The 19,244-nt window shown below is 40.6% G+C and overlaps 1 protein-coding gene across 1 annotated transcript in view; it reads left to right on the top strand.

Moving 5' to 3' along the window:
- Positions 1-19,244, top strand: part of KIAA0319L (KIAA0319 like) — a 90,617-nt gene that overhangs the window by 36,132 nt on the left and 35,241 nt on the right. The window contains exons 3-4 of the mRNA XM_065916657.1: positions 16,286-16,529; positions 18,946-19,047. Of these exons, the coding sequence (XP_065772729.1) occupies positions 16,286-16,529; positions 18,946-19,047 (346 nt within the window). The remainder of the gene's footprint in view (positions 1-16,285; positions 16,530-18,945; positions 19,048-19,244) is intronic.

Consider the following 19,244-nt stretch of genomic DNA (forward strand, 5'->3'; position numbering starts at 1 on the left):
ATAGCTTTGACTGTATGGAACTTTGTTGCAAAGTGATGTCTCTGCTTTTTAATATGCTGTCTAGGTTTGTCATAGCTTCCCTTCCAAGGAGTAAACGTCTTTCAATTTCATGGCTGCAATCATTGTCAGCAGTGATTTTTGGAGCCCAAGAAGATAAAGTGAAAGTGAAAGTTGCTCAGTCCTGTCTCACTCTTTGTGACCCCATGAACTATAGTCCATGGACTTCTCCGGGCCAGAATGCTGGAGTGGGTAGCCTTTCCCTTCTCCAGGGGATCTTCCCAACCCAGAGATCAAACCCAGTTGGTTCATTCTTTACCAACTGAACCACAAGGGAAGCAAGAAAATAAAATCTCTCACTGGGTCCACTTTTCCCCTTCTGTTTGACATGAAGTGATGGGACTAGATGCCATGATCTTAGTTTTTTCAAATGTTGAGTTTTAAGCCAGCTTTTTCACTCTCCTCTTTCTCCCCCATCAAGAGGCTCTTTAGTTCTTCACTTCCTGCCATTAGAATAGCATCATCTGGGTATTTGAAGTTGTTGGTATTTCTCCTGGCAGTCTTGATTCTAGCTCATGATTCATCCAGCCCATCATTTCGCGTGATGTACTCTGCATATAAGTTAAATAAGCAGGGTGACAATATACAGCCTTGAGGTACTCCTTTACCAATTCTGTACCAGCCCTTTGTTCTATGGCCAGTTCTAACAGTTGCTTCTTGACCTGCATACTCGTTTTTCAGGAGGCAGGTCAGGTGGTCTGGTATTCCCGTCTCTTGAAGAATTTTCCACAGTTTGTTGTGATCTGCACAGTCAAAGTCTTTAGCATAGTCAATGAAGCAGAAGTAGATATTTTCCTAGAATTTCCCTGCTTTCTCTGTGATCCAACGAGCATTGGCAATTTGAACTCTGGTTCCTCTGCCCTTTCTAAATCCAGTTTGTACAGCTGGAAGTTCTCAGTTCACATACTGCTGAAGTCTCACTTGAAGGATTTTGAGCATAACCTTAATGGTGTGTGAAATGAATGCAGTTGTGTGGTAGTTTGATCATTCTTTGGCACTGCCCTTCTTTGGGATTGGAAGAGCCAGCCTTCAGGCCTTCTTAAAATAATAGTCTTTATCTTAACAGGGAATGAAATGGTCAGATACCTTACTGTGTGATGAATGGAATGGAGAAGTGCAAGAAGGTCCATGGAGCAGTCAAGAAGGAGGCCCTTTGGGCAAGGGAACTATTGTACTAAAGGAAGTTGAAGATACGGGAAAGAGGATAAAGACAATTCTCCCTCAGGGCTGAGGATCTCAAACTTTAACAGAATCACTTGGAGGCCTTGTTAAAAACAGATTGCTGGGTCCTAGCTCCAAAGTTTCTGATACACTTTGTTTAAAGTGACGCCTGAGAATTTGCATTTTTACAGCTTCCCTGGTGGCTCAGATGGTAAAGAATCCGCCTGCAATATGGGAGACCTTGGTTTGATCCCTAGGTTGGGAAGATCCCCTGGAGGAGCACTTGGCAACCCACTCCAGTGTTCTTACCTGGAGAGTCCCCATGGACAGAGGAGCCTGGCGGGCTACAGTCCATGGGGTCGCAAGAGTCGGACACCACTGAGTGACTAAGCACAAGTCTCTCATGTGCCAATGCTGCTAGTCTGGGAGCCACACCTTGAGAACCGCTGCCTTGTAGGGCTTCCCAGGTGTTGCTAGTCGTAAAGAACCCACCTGCCAGTGCAGGAGATCTAAGAGACGTGGGTTTGATCCCTGGGTCAGGAAGATCCCCTGGAGGAGGGCATGGCAACCCACTCCAATGTTCTTGCCTGGAGAATCCCATGGACAGAGGAGCCTGGTGGGCTATAGTCCCTGGGGTCGCATAGAGTTGGACTTGACTGAAGCGACTCAGCACAGCACAGCCTCATAGGGCGGGGGTTCAGAATACAGGACACTCGGTGAGTCTTAAGCAGGAGGAGAGACACTCCTTCATTGTGACAGGAAGGAAGGAATGAGTGGATGTAGATGTGACTAAGGTGGACTGTTGGTTTGAGAGAAGGAAATTGTGGTAGTTCTAATCTCATTCTTGTTTTTTTCCTGAAGTGGAATAAATCATTTATTGACAGTAGAAGCAGAGGTAAGTGGAGTGGGGATGGATGGGTAGTAGGCAGGAGTGAGAGATCCAGAGAGAGTGGTGAAGGTCTGAAATGACCATTGATCAGGATCAGAGATGGTAAACAACGTAAGGGAATAGAAAGATTGCTGGGTAGCCTTGAAGATGGAGAACATGAGTTTACAATTACAGTCGTATGATTCTCCTCAGGACCTCTCAGCAGCCCTGTCAAGGAAAGGTTGATGGTTTGATTCAGCCAAGATTAGAACTTTGCCAATTTTGTATGGAAGGAAATGGAGGCATGGAAATGGAGGTCATTGTCAAGAGAGTGGATAAAAGAGATATAAGAAGAAAGGAAGAGAGGCAAAGTTGGGAGGGGTTGACAGAGATTCAGTACAGGAGTCTGGCATTCAGAGACTTTGGTGATGGGAAACAGATACGCAGAACGAGTACATGTGTGGGAAGGACAGGATGTTTGAATTTCAGGTTTCAGAGCTGTAGAAGTTATGGTGATTACAAGGTCTAGGGTGAAGCTATGGAAGAGAGTTGCTGGGATAGAGCAGAGAAGAAGTTTGTTGATGATAAGGAGCTCAAAGAACATGTTGAATGAGTTATCCATGTCGACCTTGAGACCTTTAGTAAGGATGATGATAATAACAGCAACAGTTAATGTTTACTGGTAGTACTTACTGTGTGTCAGGTACTATTCTGAGCCTTTTACATGAATTAACTGTTTTATCTATACAACAATTCCTAAGACTTACTGTTACCATTTTTTATTTTATAAATGAGGAAACTCAGGAAAAGAAAGGTTAAGGTACGTGGCCAAGGCAGCATAGCTACTATATGGTAGTACCAAAACTTGCACACAGGCGGTCTCATTCTCTCCAGAGTCTGCCCTCTCACTCTTACTCTTGAGGCAAGGACCTGCAGTGAAGAGGAATTTTGAGAGCCAGTTGTCAAGGCCGTCAGTAAGGTAGGAGGAGTAATGAGTAAGTGGAGCGGTGACAGCTGTGATGAGAGGTGAGGTGTTGTGCAGCACGACAGCAGAGGAGAAGAGGCTTTTACAGAGAAGATGGAAGAGTAAAACTTGCAAAGGGTGTTGAGAAGGGGAGCAAATAAAGTAGCATCCCACCTTTAATCCTGAAGTATGGGAGAATAAGTAGCCATCATACTGCAGAGATACATGGGAAACTGCATCCTTCAAGGCGTGCAGACTTACCCTTAAGAATAGATCAGAGGGGGCTTCCCTGGTGGTCCAGTGGATAGGAATCTGTCTTGCAACTCAGGGGACACCGGTTCGATCCCTGGCCTGGGAAGAGCCCGCTTGCTGCAGAGCCTCTCAGCCTGAGTGGCACAGCTACTGAGCCAGTGCTGCACAGCAAGAGAAACCACTGCAGTGAGAAGCCTGTGACCTGCACGGAGGAGTAGCCCCACTCGCCGCAACTAGAGAGAAGTAAAAATATATATTATAAATAAATACATAAAGGGTTAGGAGCTCAGGGGTCACTTTATGAGCATGCGCCCTGTGCAGTCCTCACACTTGGAAAGGCCTTGTTCTTGATTTACTGTTCTGCTCTCATTAACTTGAAATTCTTAATTTTTGAACAAGTAAGCCACATTTTCGTTTTGTACCAGATCCTGAAAATTTATATGTTGCCTGTCCCGCAAGAGGTATAGGGAACAAAATATGAAGGTACTGAGCATACTGGTGACTTTCTGATCATATGGAATAGAAATTCCAGACAATTCAATGAAATTTTTGGAAGAGAAAAAGAGATTGGGAACAGGTGTGGTGTGGTTAGTGTTTAACAACTGGGCTGTGTTCCCCCTGTAAAACAAAGTCAAATCCCGAGTTGTAGACTCTGCTAATTTATGTGGTGTAAATACTACCACCATGACCAGTTTCAAGCTACAACATGAAGTCACTGAACGCAACATTGGCAGAGATGAGCCCAGTCAGACCACTGCAGGATAACTGTGATCCATAAAATAAGACAAGTAAAGTTAGACCTATGATAGGTTTAGGCTGACAGTCTACTGGAAGATGGTGAAACTCAAACTTAGGCCTTACAGAATTCAGGTATATGGTAGGGGGAGGATCCTGAAGTTGCGTTGGCTGAGGAATTCTTTTTCTTGTTGTTCACCAGTCATAGACAGTGGCAATAAATTGCTGCTAGCCACCTGCCAATGTAGGTAGACATAAGAGAAGCAGGTTCATTCCCTGGGTTGGGAAGATCCCCTGGAGGAGGGCACGACAACCCACTCCAGTATTCTTGCCTGGAGAATGCCATGGACAGAGGAGCCTGGTGAGCCGTGGTCCATAGGGTGGCAGAGTTAGACACAACTGAAGCGATTTAGCACGCATACAAGCACGGACAGGCTCTCAAGCTTTATGGTCTAACATGGAGAGTGGGTGGACACGGAGGAAAGAATATTGAGCTTGAACTTTGAAACCCTGGCATGGAAGTGGGCTTTGTGCAGTGTCACACAGAGACATTACATAGTTTGGCATTACATGTTGGGAACTGTAAGCATTGCTGAAAAATGGGAGAGTGAAGTCTTCAGATCCAGACAAGTGAAATTTGACCTTATACCATGCTTAGGGGTTTCATTCTCATCCTGAAGGCCGTGGATAGCTCTGGTGGGGTGGTCCGATCACCTTGTGCATTCAGAATGTTTCATTGCTAGACCTTTCTTTCAGAAGAGGACTTGGAGTTCAAACTTCTGTTTAACATACTAGAGAGAGTAAGAGAACTGTATGCACTGCAGGTCTTCTAATTAGGGAAGACTGAGTAGCAGCATTAGTTTTTAGTTTGTACTGTTTTCACTAGGGTAGGTCAAGCAAGTCTGCATCCAAAGGAGGAAGAAATTGCATGGAAAATTACTCTTGTCTCTGCCTGAAATGCGTACAGAATTGCAAAGGCCTGGGGTTGTCAGTAGCATTTTTTCATTCTTTTGAAAATATGTAGATATTGTGAACTTTTACAATTCTAGAAGTGGAAAGGAATGCCGTGAATTTATTCACCTTTCTCAGCTTAGAAAAGGAGAAGCTTGTACTGTTGGTTTAAGTACTTTATCCTTTCTATGTCATGAACCTCTGAGTTGTTGGTGGGAAGAGCATGAAAGCTTGTTGACTGGGTACAGGAACGTTTGCAGTACAAGGAGTTCAGTCACTGGCATTAACTGCTGCCAATCCTGCTTTCTGAAAGGAGAGTGTTCTCTTTGAGCCCCGGAAATAAAGGCCCAATTAGGTATCCCCACATGTAAGCTTTGACTTCAGAAGATCTGAGGTGCTGCTTTCTCTCTACCAGCACCATCTCCCCATTTGTAGACAATATTACACCTTTTCAACCCCTATAAGCAAGTGGCTTTCTGTAGAAAACATGACTGAGAAGAATAAATGAGCCAAGCCCTTGGACACTTCTCTGCAGTCTTTATCACAAAGGAAAACTTGTGCCGACTCTACGGAAGGTTGGAACTTACCTCTTACCATAAGATAGAGGCGTGGGGTGTGAGCAGCAGCAGCAGCAAAGAGCCTTGCATAACCAAGGACAGAAACCCAAGCAGTTTTGTTTCCCTCATCTGTACTTTTGGTTTGGTTTGGTTTGTTTTTCAGGGTTTTCCACTTGGTTGCTTTCTCGTAGTTTTTGTTTTTAAATCTTTCCTTTAATCCTTTAGACTTGTGAAATTTTTACCAAGGGTTCTTTTGTTCTTCTGGTTATTATTTCCTGACACATTTGGAATCTCTGAGGACCTAGTTTTCTCCATTCTCAGCTCCTCATTCTCAGTTATCTGAGAGCTTCTCATTCTCAGTTATCTGAGCAGCAGACACCAAAATTTTTATTAGCCCCAGGTTCCCTTCCAGCCCTTTGGCCTGGACCAGGGTTGTGGGTTTCTCACATCTTAGTGACCTAGGCCCTTCCCGTGTTGTCTGTGTGTATATGTTCACTAAACACATCCTCGACAGCCCCCGTCCTCCACCCTTTTAATCTTACCTGAGTGGCTTGTTGCATTGAGGGAAAAACTGGGCAGCCTGTTTCTTTGTTGTGAGTATCCAAGCATCCCTCCTAGGGCCTCCCCGGTGGCTCAGTGATAAAGAAGCTGCCTGCCCGTGCAGGAGACACAGTTCAGTCCCTGGTCCAGGAAGATCCCACATGTTGAGGAGCAGCTAAGCCCACGCACCGCAACTATTGAACCCGTGCTCTAGAGTCTGGGAGCGGCAACTGCTGAGCCCCCGTGCTGCAGCCACTGAAGCCTGTGCGTCCTGGAGCCTGTGCCGCGCAGCGGGAGACGCCCCACAGCGACAAAGACCCGCACAGCCCCGAGTAAATGCATCAGAGTGTTTGTTAAAAGTCCCTGTTACTGTACTTTTCCTTTTTAAAGGCATTAGTGCCTGAACCTTCTCCTTATTCTTTCTTCCACTGTAACTGTACCCTTTCTCCTCTAATCTGAGTTCTGGTTCTTTTATCTGATTATCTGCTGTTTTTTTTAGTTGAAGTATGGTTGATTTGTTGTGTTAGCTTCAGCTGTTACAACAAAGGGAATTGGTTACGTGAATGTATAGATACATACTTCAAAGATTCTTTTCCATTACAGTTTACTATAAGATGCTGAATATAGTTCCCTGTGTTATACAGTGAGACTTGTTGTTTATCTCTTTTACACATGGTAGTATGCTTCTGTTAATCCCATACTTCCAATTTATCCTCCCCACCCCCCCTTGCCACTTTCCCCTTTGGTAACCATACATTTGTTTTCTATGTCTGTGAGTCTGTTTCTATTTTGTAAGTAAGTTCATTTTCACTTTTTTTTTTATTCCACATTTGAATGATATAATATTTGTTTTTCTGTGTCTGACTTACTTTACATAGTATAATAATCTCTAGGTTTCATCCATGTTGCTGCATATGGCATTGTTTCATTCTTTTTTTATGGCTGAGTAATATTCCATTGCTTTCCCAGTGGTAAAGAATCCATCTGCCAATGCAGGAGCTGCAGGAGACACATGGGTTCAATCCCTGGGTTGGGAAGATCCCCTGGAGTAGGAAATGGCAACCCACTCCAGTATTCTTGCCAGAATAATCCCATGGACAGAGGAGCCTGGTGGGCTACAATCCGTGGGACCACAAAGAGTTGGACATCACTGAGCTCACATGTATGCATGCAGTATTCCATTGTGTGCGTGTCTATGTATATGTATATATTTACACACCGCATCTTTATCCATTTATCTATTGCTTCCATGTCTGTGCTGCTGTGAGCAGTTGGGGTGCATGTATCTTTTCAATTAGAGCTTTTGTCTTTTCTAGATATATGGTATATATATAGATACATATATTTCTAGATGCATGATCCTGGATCATATGGTAACTCTCTTTTTAGTTTTTTGAGGTTTTTTGAGGCTGCACCAGTTTACATTCTCACCAGCTATGTCGGAAGGTTTCCTTTTCTCCATACCCTCCCAGGATTTATTATTTTAAGACTTTTTGATGATATCTATTTTGACTGTTGGGAAGTGGTACCTTATTGTAGTTTTGATTTGCATTTTTCTAACAATTGACTATGTGGAGCATCTTTTCATGTGCCTGTTGGCCATCTGTATCTTCTTTAGAAAAACGTCTATTTAGGTCTTCTGTCCATTTTTTGATTGGGTTGTTTGTTTTTTCAATATTTAGCTATATAAACTGTTCATGTATTTTGGAGATTAATCTCTTGTCAGTGGCTTCATTTGCAAGTATTTTCTCCCATTCTGCGGGTTGTCTTTTTGTTTTCTTTATGGTTTCCTTTGCTGTGCAAAAGCTTTTAAGTTTAATTAGTAGTATTTTTATTACTCTAGGAGGTGGATCAAAAAAGATCTTGCTGAGATTTATGTTAGAGTGTTCCGCCTATGCTTTCCTTTAAGAGTTTTATAGTATCTGGTCTTATATGATGTGATTTTTAAATGGAATTTTTTATACTTTCTGATATTTCATTATTAGTATGCAACAGATTTCTACATACTCTATATATCTTTTTTTTTCCCCTATATATCTTATATCCTGCTACCTTGCTGAATTCAGTCATCAGTTCTAACAGTTTTTGTGTGGAGTCTTTATAGTTTTCTCAGTGTATAGAGAGAGTATCATGTCCTCTGCATACAGTGATAATTTTACTTCTTCCCTGCTAATATGGATACGTTTTCTTTCTTTTTCTTGTCTGATTGCTGTGACTAGAACTTCCAATACTGTTAGAAGTTCTTCTTTTTACAGAATTTATTGGGAAGGCTTTCAGCTTTCTACTGTTAAGTATTGGGTTGGCTGTAGGTTTGTCATAAGTGGCTTTTATTATGTTAAGATATATTTTCTTTATATCTGCTTTGGTAAGAGTTTCTTTTATCATGAATGGATGTTGAATCTTATCAGATGCTTTTTCTGCATCTATTGAGATGATCATGTGGTTTTAGTCTTTGGTTGATGTGATTATCTGCTTTTTTACTGCGCGAAATAAATTTGAAAATGTGTTTGTTGACTACTTTGTAAGTTGACTTATGAAGCAAGAAGTAAAGAGAGTTTTGTTGTGGCTCCATTATCAGCCTTTTGCTAATTGGCCGAACTTGAGCCATGGGGAAAACAATCTCAAAACCAGTCATATCTTAGTTAACACTCCTGTCATCCCTCCCCATTTCTCTTTTCATGAATGGTCTTAGTTTCTCAAGGAGATTTTGAGAGACATAACTTTGTAACTGACTATTACAAAGATAAACCCTGCCATGTTCTAATCTCAGCTTTTGCTGAGAATTGGGTTGGGATGTGTCATTCAGCCCCCCGGCTTTGCTACTGAGAGATATCTTTCCTCTGGTAGGATTTTTGTTAGTGACAATGGTAGTTTTTGTTTTAATATAGTTGTGTCTCAACTAAAAATGTGTTGAGGGCTGAGTTTTTGTGAATCACTCTTTAGTATTTAGTAGACATTAGTGTAGCATGTGTCTTATGAAGGAGAGCTCCTATCTGGACAGTGGTGATACTACCTGGATAAGTATCAACATGCCATGTATACCCTGCAGGCTCCTACTCAGAACAATTCTGTTTTGCTTATGATGGAGGAAATTTTTTGTCATTTTGAATTACGATATTAATCAGTGGGTCTGGCTTGCCCTATGTGTAAAAGGTAGGCCCAGAGTAGAGGTAGGGAAGAAGGAAGATGGGAGAAGTGGGAGAAGGGGGAGAGAAATGAAGGGATGGAGAAAAAGAGTGTGAATAGAAACCTTTCATCATTCTGAATAAAGCTTCCTTGAAGAAACAGGTGTTGGTATCAGGGGCATGATTTATGCAGTTGGGTTAGTTTTTATGATTTCTGTCAAATGCCAGAAAAAATTGTCCCAAGGGAATTCTACCCAAGTCTCCCTGACCCTATATCATCCCTAAAAATCTTTCAGTATTACTTCATAGTTTTCTGAAGTAAAATAATTTGTTCCATATCTCCTTTTTCTGTTTCTTTAAAAATAAACAAATAATGATAATAAACTGCTTCTTTAAAAATAAAAATCTGCCTGCCTTACTTAGAAATATTCCTATGCTTCTACTTCTGGGAATTCATTCTAAAGCAGTAATTCCTAGAAAAGAAAGAGCTTCACACTCAACGGTGAGATAGTATTTATTTAATAAAAAAGTGGAAGCAGTCTAATGAGGAGAAGGTGACGTTGTGCATCCATCAGTAGTACATTTTTGGCTGGATGAATGATCTTCTGGCACTGCCTTCTCTTTTCCACTCCAACCACACTGAATAGGGTCTTTGGTCTTCTGTGGACACCATGCTACTGAAGTGAGCACGACACCATGCTTTTTAAGAACAGCTTTATTGTCATATAATTGACACATCATACACTGTACATTCTTTCAATGGTTTGTTTATTTGTTTATTGGCTGTGCTGTGCAGCCTGTGGGGTCTTAGTTCCCTGATCAGGGATCGAACCTGTGCCCCCTGCAGTGGAAGCATGGAGTCCTGACCACTGGGCCACCAGCGAACTCCCTAAACTGTGCATGTTAAAGTGGATAATTTGATTATTTTTAACATATGTATATACCCATAAAATCATGACTACAAAAATAGATCATGAACATATCTGTTACTCCCAGAGTTTCCTCCTGTCTTTCCTTTCCATTCCCTCCCTTATTCCAGGCAACCACTGGTCTGCTTTAGGTTATTATAGATTTTCTAGAGTTTTTAAATATAATCATACCTTATATTCCCTTCTTTTATTGAGGTATAATTTACAATTTTATTGAGATATAATTTACATACCATAAAGCTCACTCCTTTTAGGTGTACAATTCAGTGATTTTAGTAAATGTAGAGAGTTGTATGGCTTCCTCCGTGGCTCAGTGGTAAAGAATCTGCCTGCTAATGCAAGAGACACAGGTTCGATTCCTGGGTTAGAAAGATTGCCTGGAGAAGGAGATGGCAACTCAGTCCAATATTCTTGTCTGGGAAATCCCACGGACAGAGGAACCTGGAGGCTACAGTCATGAGGTCCCAAAGAGTCAGACATAACTTCACAACTAAACCACAACAACAGAGAGTTGTATATCATAACCACAGCCGGTCAGCATTTCCATAGCCCCATAACTTCCTGGTGCTCGTTTGCCCGAAACGAGCCGCAGTCCCCTGTGCCTTCCCTGCTCGCTCTCCCAGCCCTAGGCAGCCTCTGTTCTGTGAGTTTGCCTTGTCGGGACCTGTGATACGATTGGGCCATGCAGCATGTGCTCTTTCGTGTCTCACCTTTTCACTTGCGTAGCGCCTTGATGCTCATCCTTGTTGTATGTGTCAGCAGTTGGTTTCTTTCTGTTACTGCACAGTGTCCCATTGTATGGGCATGTCATAATTTGTTTATCCACTTGTTGGTGGACATTTGGGTTTTTCCAGGTTTTGGCTATAGATAAAGCTGTTAGGAACATTTGTGTGGTCTTTGTATGAACCTACCTTTAAATTTTTCTTGGGTAAATACCAGGGAGTGGAATAGCTGGGTCATATCATAGGTTCTGTATTTAATATTTTAAGAAATTACCAAATTATTTCCCAAATAGTTGTACCATTTTACATTCCTATTAGTAATGTATGAAAGTTCTCATTCCTCTGCATTCTCACCATCACTTGGTATGAGTCTTTTTCATTTTAGATATGGTAATAATGTAATAGTATCTCATTATGGTTTTGTTTGCATTTCCCTAATTACTAATGGTGATGAACATCTTTTCATGTTCATCTTTTCTTATTTGCTATCCATATGTTTTTGGTAAAGTTCATGTTTTCCCCCATTAAAAAAATTGTATTGTTTTCATATGTGTGTATACACACACACACACACACACACACACACACACACACACATATTTTGCATATAAGTAATTTATCAGATATGTGTTTTACAAATATTTTCTCAGTCTCTGGCTTGCTTTTCATTCTGTAAGCTGTGTTTTAAAAAAAACTTTTAAAAAAATTTTTAATTGAAGTATCTGTGGGCTGAGGAGCCTAGCCATTTTTTCACTGGATCATGCTTTTGATCTTCTATCTAAGAAAGGTTTCTCCTAAGTTTTCTTCCAAAAGTTCTATAGTTTTAGATTTTAAAGTTAGGACTGGAAAAGGATAGAAAATGCTTTCCTTCCCTCCTTTTGATCAGTCTGGATAGATTTTCTTGAAAATAATCCTTGGTTTCATTTCTTTTTCTCTATTGCTTTCTCTTGACTCTCATTGATTTTTGTTCTAAATTTTATCTTTTCATTTCATTTTGTTCTAATTTTTTATTATTTCATGGCTATTTAATTTGGATTTCATTTGCTCTTTTTTTCTAGTTTTCTTAAGGTGTAATCTGAAGTTGTTTATTTGAGACTTGCTTCTTTTTAATATGGGCATTTTCGTGCTATAAATTTCCCTGTAAGTACAGTTTTAGTCACATCCTACAGATTTTGGTATTTGTGTTTACAGTTTCATTCAGTTCAGAATACTTTTAAATTTCCATTTTGCTTATTCCTTTGACTTTTGGATTATCTAGAAGTGTATTATGTAGTTCCCAAATGTTTGGGGGATTTAGTGCTGTTGTAGCCAGTGAACGCTGTATGACTTAAATCTTTTTAAATTTGTTAAGTCTCTGTTTCAGTGCTGAGAATACAGTCTATCTTGGTAAATGTTCCATGTGTACTTGAAATGAATATATATACTGCTGTTATTGTTGGGCAAGTTTTATATCAATGTCAGATCAGTTTGGTTAGTGTGGTTCAGATCTCCTGTATCCTTATTTTCTATTAATTTCTATCAATTATTTAGAGAGATAATGAAATATCACACTCTATTTTGTAGATATATTTGTTTCTCCTAGTGTTAGATTAGCTTCTTGTACTTTGAAGTTCTGTTATAGATAAATAAATGTTTAGGATTATTGTGTCTCCTTGATGAACTGACCCTTATCATGGTAACATGTATCCTCTTTATCTCTGTTAGTATTCTTTTCCTCTTCTTTTTTTTTGTATAATTCTTCTGTGTATTCTTGCCTCCTCTTCTTAATATCTTCTGCTTCTGTTAGGTTCATACTATTTCTGCCCTTTACTGTGCTCATCTTTGCATGAAATATTCCTTTGGTATCATTAATTTTCTTGAAGAGATCTCTAGTCTTTCCCACTCTGTTGTTTTCCTCTATTTCTTTGCATTGATCACTGAGTAAGGCTTTCTTATCTCTCCTTGCTATTCTTTGGAACTCTGCATTCAGATGGGAATATCTTTCCTTTTCTCCTTTGCCTTTCGCTTCTTTTCTATTCACAGCTATTTGTAAGGCCTCCTCAGACAACCATTTTGCCTTTTTGCTTTTCTTTTCCTTGGGGATGGTCTTGATCCTTGCGTCCTGTACAATGTCATGAACCTCTGTCCATAGTTCTTCAGGCACTCCGTCTATCGTATCTAATCCCTCGACTTTGTCACTTCCACTGTATAATCGTAAGGGATTTCATTTAGGTCATACCTGAATGGTCTAGTGGTTTTCCCTACTTTCTTCAATTTAAGTCTGAATTTGGCAGGAAGGAGTTCATGATCTGAGCCACAGTCAGCTCCCGGTCTTGTTTTTGCTGACCGTATAGAACTTCTCCATCTTTGGCTGCAAAGGATATAATCAGTCTGATTTTGGTATTGATCATCTGGTGACGTCCATGTGTAGAGTTTTCTCTTGTGTTGTTGGAAGAGGATATTTGCTATGACCACTGTGTTCTCTTGGCAAAACTCTATTAGCCTTTGCCCTGCTTCATTCTGTACTCCAAGGCCAAATTTGCCTGTTACTCCAGGTGTTTCCTGACTTCCTACTTTTGCATTCTAGTCCCCTATAATGAAAAGGACATCTTTCTTGGGTGTTAGTCCTAAAAGGTCTTGTAGGTCTTCATAGAACCGTTCAACTTCAGCCTCTTCAGCGTTACTGGTTGGGGCATAGGCTTGGATTACCATGATATTGAATGGTTTGCCTTGGAAACAAACAGAGGTCATTCTGTCATTTTTGAGACTGCATCCAAGTACTACATTTCAGACTCTTTTGTTGACCATGATGGCTACTCCATTTCTTCTAAGGGATTCCTGCCCACAGTAGTAGATACGATGGTCATCTGAGTTAAATTCACCCATTTCAGTCCATCTTAGTTCGCTGATTCCTAGACTGTTCACAGTCATTCTTGCCATCTCCTGTTTGACCACTTACAATTTGCCTTGATTCATGGACCTAACGTTCCAGGTTCCTATGCATTATTGCTCTTTACAGCAGTGGACCTTGCTTCTATCACCAGTCACATCCACAACTGGGTATTGTTTTTGCTTTAGCTCCATCCCTTCATTCTTTCTGCAGTTATTTCTCCACTGATCTCCAGTAGCATAGTGGGCATCTACCGACCTAGGGATTTCATCTTTCAGTGTCCTGTCTTTTTGCCTTTTCATACTGTTCATGGGGTTCTCAAGGCAAGAATACTGAAGTGGTTTGCCATTCCTTTCTCCGGTGGGCCACATTTTGTCAGACCTCTCCACCATGACCTGTCCATCTTGGGTGGCCCCACACGGCATGGCTTAGTTTCACTGAGTTAGACAAGACTGTGGTCCGTGTGATCAGATTGGCTAGTTTTCTGTGGTTATGGTTTCAGGGTGTCTGCGCTCTAATGCCCTCTCACAACACCTACCATCTTACTTGGGTTTCTCTTACCTTGGACATGGAGTATCTCTTCACGGCTGCTCCAGCAAAGCGCAGCCGCAGCTCCTTACCTTGGATGAGGGGTACTTCCTCAAGGCCGCCCCTCCGCCCCTCAGATTGGTTAGTTTCCTGTGATTGTGGTTTTCAGTCTGTCTGCCTATTGATGGAGAAGGTTAAGAGGCTTATGGAAGCTTCCACCATAGTTTGGCCGCAGGTAAGTAACAGGGAGGGAACACAGCTCCACCCATCAACTGAAAATTGGATTAAAGATTTACTGAGCATGGCCCCGCCCATCAGAACAGTCCCAGTTTCCCCCTCAGTCAGTCTCTCCCAACAGGAAGCCGCTGGGCTACAGTCCATGGGTTGCAAAATTTGGACATGACTGAGTAACGCGCTTAACTGATTCTTATAATTAAGCATATATGTAATTAGCAATAAATATTTCTAAGTATTTACTCAAGGTAAATTAAACCGTGTTTACAGAGACATTTGTATTCTAACATTTATAGCAGCTTTATTTATAAGAGCTGAGAACTGAAAACAACTTAAATCTGCATCAGTGGATGAATGGGTAACAAATTTTGGTATTATCTCGGTAATGGTAGACTGTGTGTCTGTGTGTGTTGTGTGCATGTGTACACACGCATGCGCTCAGTTGAGTCTGACTCTTTGTGACCCTGTGGACTGTAGTCTGCCAGGCTCTTCCGTCCATGAAGTTTTCCAGGCAAGAATCCTGGCATGGTTGCCATTTCCTATTCCAAGGGGTCTTCCTGATCCGAGGATTGGACCCTTGTCTCTTGCATCTCCTGCGTTAGCAGGTGAATTCTTTACCACTCTGCCACCTGGAGAGCCCATAATGGCATGTTACTTGGTAATAAAAAAGAGTGAATATGATATGATATGAGTCTTAAAAATGTTATATTGAGGGGAAGCAGCCAGAAACAAAAATAGTTTGTATGTGATTCCTTTTATATGAAATTCCAAAAAAGCCCAAACTAGTTAATGGTGACAGAAACAAATCTGTGGCTGTCTGAGCCTAGAGATGGAGGCAGGAATTTACTGCAAAGGGCATGAACCAGCTTTTTAAAAAAAATTTGGTTGACATACAATATTATGTTAGTTTCAGGGAGACCTGGGTTTAATCCGTGGTTTTGGAAGATCCCCTGGAGGAAGGCATGGCAACCCACTCTTGTATTCTTACCTGGAGAATCCCCATGGACAGAGGAGTCGGGGGGGCTGTGGTCCGTGGGGTCGCAGTGACTGAATAATTAAACACACTCACAGTCTCCTTTAGTGTGGCCCTTGACTGACTTTCCAGCTTACCTTCTGTTACAACACCCTGCCTCTCACTTGCTTATGACCCTTGTTTCCCAACACTAGCCATGTTAATCTCATTTCTTTTGGCTATAGCCTCTCCCTCTAGCCTCTTGTCTAGTTTACCCTTTAAAACTCATGGCAGGACTCTCTGCCTTCAGAAAGTCTTCATTTATTTATTAAACTATCGTTCTTCACATGGTTCCTCTCCAAGAAAGAGAAGTACTCTGATGGTGTTTCTTTGGTTCAGTCATAGCTCTTAAAGGTACAGTTATCATTTTGACTTGTGTTTCTAGTCCTTTCTCCCCCACTAGATTGTGTACTTGTTGAGCACAGTGATCATATTTTATTTATGTTTTGGATCCACAGGTCTGCTTTATAATAAGTGCTTAATAATTTGTTGAAAGATTGAATATAAATGTTAGGTGAGAAAAGGAGGTAAAAGTGCACATGGAGCGATTATTACTGCTTTGTTTTAAGCAAAACTTTTTGCATAGATAGCAAAATACTGGGAAGATTTATATCAAGATTTTTTAATACCAATTTGGGTGGTAAGATTAATTTCTTTAGTATTTTTGGTAGTTTTGAATTTTTCAAAAAAACATTTAACTTGCAGTTATTTCATGAGACATTATCTTAAAAACTGACTGTATAACTTTTGCCTATTCAAATGAATTTTTGCATTTCTCTAGGTCCACAGCACAGACACAATTTTTAATCCGTTAACCACAGACCTGAGTGTGAAGATTCCTGGTTGGTCAGATGTATCAATTCAACGTGAGGCATCAGAGGATCCCGGTGCTACTCCTAGCACTCAGCAAGTAAAAGGCCCTGAGAAAGTCCAGATTGCTCACCCTCTGCCAGTGGCTCCCTCCTACAGTTATGCCACCCCTACCCCCGAGGCCTCTTTCCAGAGCAGCTCCACACCACACCCAGGTGAGCTCTTTGCTTCTCTCCTTGGAGATAGGATGGGGAAATAGAGATTTTGATCAAAGTGTTCCCTTTTAGTGGGAAGAAAGGACAGAGGCATGACTTTTATTAATAAATACTGTAGATTAAAGAAATAATCCTGTTAGTCTCCCTGTAATTATAGTACATGGTCTCTCAATCGTTTTTTCAGTAAGCTCCAACCTATGGGAATTTATGAGGCTCTTTCTAGAGTAGAATTCCACTGCCTAGACTCAGTTAAATAATGATCAGGGAACCAAGCAGAGACCACTGGGAAGAAAGTCGGATCTGTACAACTGTTTGCCTTCTGAATGGCTGATTATAGGTCAGAACGTTTGTGTCTCTGATTTTGATAGCATCTTTATTTTCTTTTTAAAAACGCTTATTTAGGCCATACCACGTGGCTTCTGGGATCGTAGTTCCCTGACCAGGGATCAAACCTGGGCCTCAGCAGTGAAAGTGCTAAGTCCTAACCAGTGGACTGCCAGAAAATTCTGCATCTTTATTTTGAAAGCAGCTCATAGAAGGGAGATTTACAGAGTGTTCCTTTAGCACAGGTCTGCTTCATAAATTCATTCTAAGATACTAGGAGGAAATGGTTAATCCAGGAAACTAAGTTGATCTTTATCTCCTGAAAAAGTCAACAGGGTGAAGCAAAGCCAGTGAAAATGAATTTTTTTGCCAGTTTTTAATTTCCTAAGGTTTCCTTTGGTGGTAATATAACGTGAAATCTAGGGTTTCAGTCCTGCAGCATTAAAATAATTTTTGTATTCAGGCAGGATGGTTGTGATTTTTGGTTTAATAGTGAAAGATTTGGGCTGTGCTGTATTTTTGTCCATTACACTTTCTCTGAGTATAGTGATTTCTTTATTTTCTTTTTTCCTCTTTTAAAAATTGCTTCAGCAGTTCTTATTCCACATCCTGGGGTGTCTAAATGCCATAGTTTCCATAATGGATGGTTTCATTTCTCCCCAAGGTGCAGTATTCCCAAGCAGACAGATAAATCTCAAATTTCATATTTATGTAGGAAACCCTTTTCACCTCCCAGTCTTGGAATATGGATGAGCCAGCCAGTTGTTTTCTTTAAGCTCTCTTAGTTCTTGGGTCTCATCCAAATGAACAATTATTGTTAGAGAAATAAGATTTATGTAATCAGTGGTTCTCAAAAGCCTGTGAACATTTTTGAATGTTACAACGGTGGAGGAGGACTGCTACTGACATCTAGTTAGTTGGTAGTGACTAGGTATACTGCTAAGCATCTTACAGGGTGCAGGATTCCCCCTCACCCTCAACACACACCCACAAATAATTGGTCCAAAATGTCATAGTTGCGAAACTTTGACATGTATGAAGTAGCTGGTGAATAGCAGAAAGATAGTATCTAATTATTAGCTGATGTGGATGTTCCAAATGCAGAAGTAGTTCAGGAAGTAGATTAGTTTGAACTGAAATGGTCTGGAAAGATTTTTTTGGAGAGAAGACTGGCTTTTAAGCCAGAAACAAAGTGCTGTACTTACAATAAAGTAAGAATACACCCCAGTTGAAGGAAATAGTTTTAGCAAAGTCCCCTAGCGTAGACCATGGTTTCTGTGGAACCCAAGAGGGAAAATGAATATAGCTAGAGGCAGAATCAGGGGTAGGAAGGATGAGACAGTGTAAACCAGTGATGATGGATCCCTATGTCAGATTAGGAGTTTGGACTGAAGCATGAAGTGTGAGTGGGGGTCTTAAGTAGAAGAGTAAAATGGTGGGTGAGTATTTTAGAAAAATTTTGGCAATAGGTGTTTTAGGAAGACAGAATGGATTAGAATGGGGAGAGGTAGCAGAGGAAAGACCAATTAAGATTCTTGAAATTATCTAAGTCTATGGTTATATCAGTTGAAATGGAAAGAAAATTAAGGCTGGCCCTGTGGTCAACATTTCATTGAGGAATTTTATGTATTTTATCAACATAAACATGATGAAACAGAGCTAAACTCTGTTTATTGAATTCTGTGAAAAGTACTATGTAATGGAGGGCTTAGGGAAAGACCATAGTTAAAATACAGTGGAGAAAAACTCAGAGAGAAAGGAAGAAAGTGGAATAATACGGTATCATAATAACCAAGAGATTTTTAAGATGGAGGAAGTCAGCAGTATTAGATGCTACAGAGGTGAAGGTTGAAGGTTGAGAAACAGCTATTAGATTTGCTAAAAGCACTTTGTTGATAACCTCTGAAGATCTTTTCAGTGGAAAAGTGGGGTAGAGTCATGTTTGAAGGGACTAGAGAGTTGGTAAATAATGAAGAAATGAAGACGGTAGCTGAAAATTATTTATAGAAGAAATTTAACTACAAAAGAAAGGAGAGAAATAAGATAGTCTGGACCTAATTTCTTCTCTCTTGTGTTTTGACTTCCTTTCCAGTTATAAAGGAATTGGTGGTGTCTGCTGGAAACAGTGTTCAGATTACATTACCTAAGAATGAAGTTCAGTTAAATGCATTTGTTCTTCCAGAACCAGATGCAGGTAAAACATCCACTAAATTTGTATAGTGTTTTCATTTATAATGATATCTACATACATTTATTTGTTCTAAAAGTCCTATGAGAATAGGATATAGCTTCCACATGCACAAATATTTATATGATATGAGGCAGTTTAATGCTTGAGATCATAGGCTTTGATATCAAGGCTGGATTCAAATCATAGCTCAGTCAGTCATT

The sequence above is a fragment of the Muntiacus reevesi genome, chromosome 1 (genome assembly GCF_963930625.1).
Source record: "Muntiacus reevesi chromosome 1, mMunRee1.1, whole genome shotgun sequence".
Taxonomy (NCBI): Eukaryota; Metazoa; Chordata; class Mammalia; order Artiodactyla; family Cervidae; genus Muntiacus; species Muntiacus reevesi.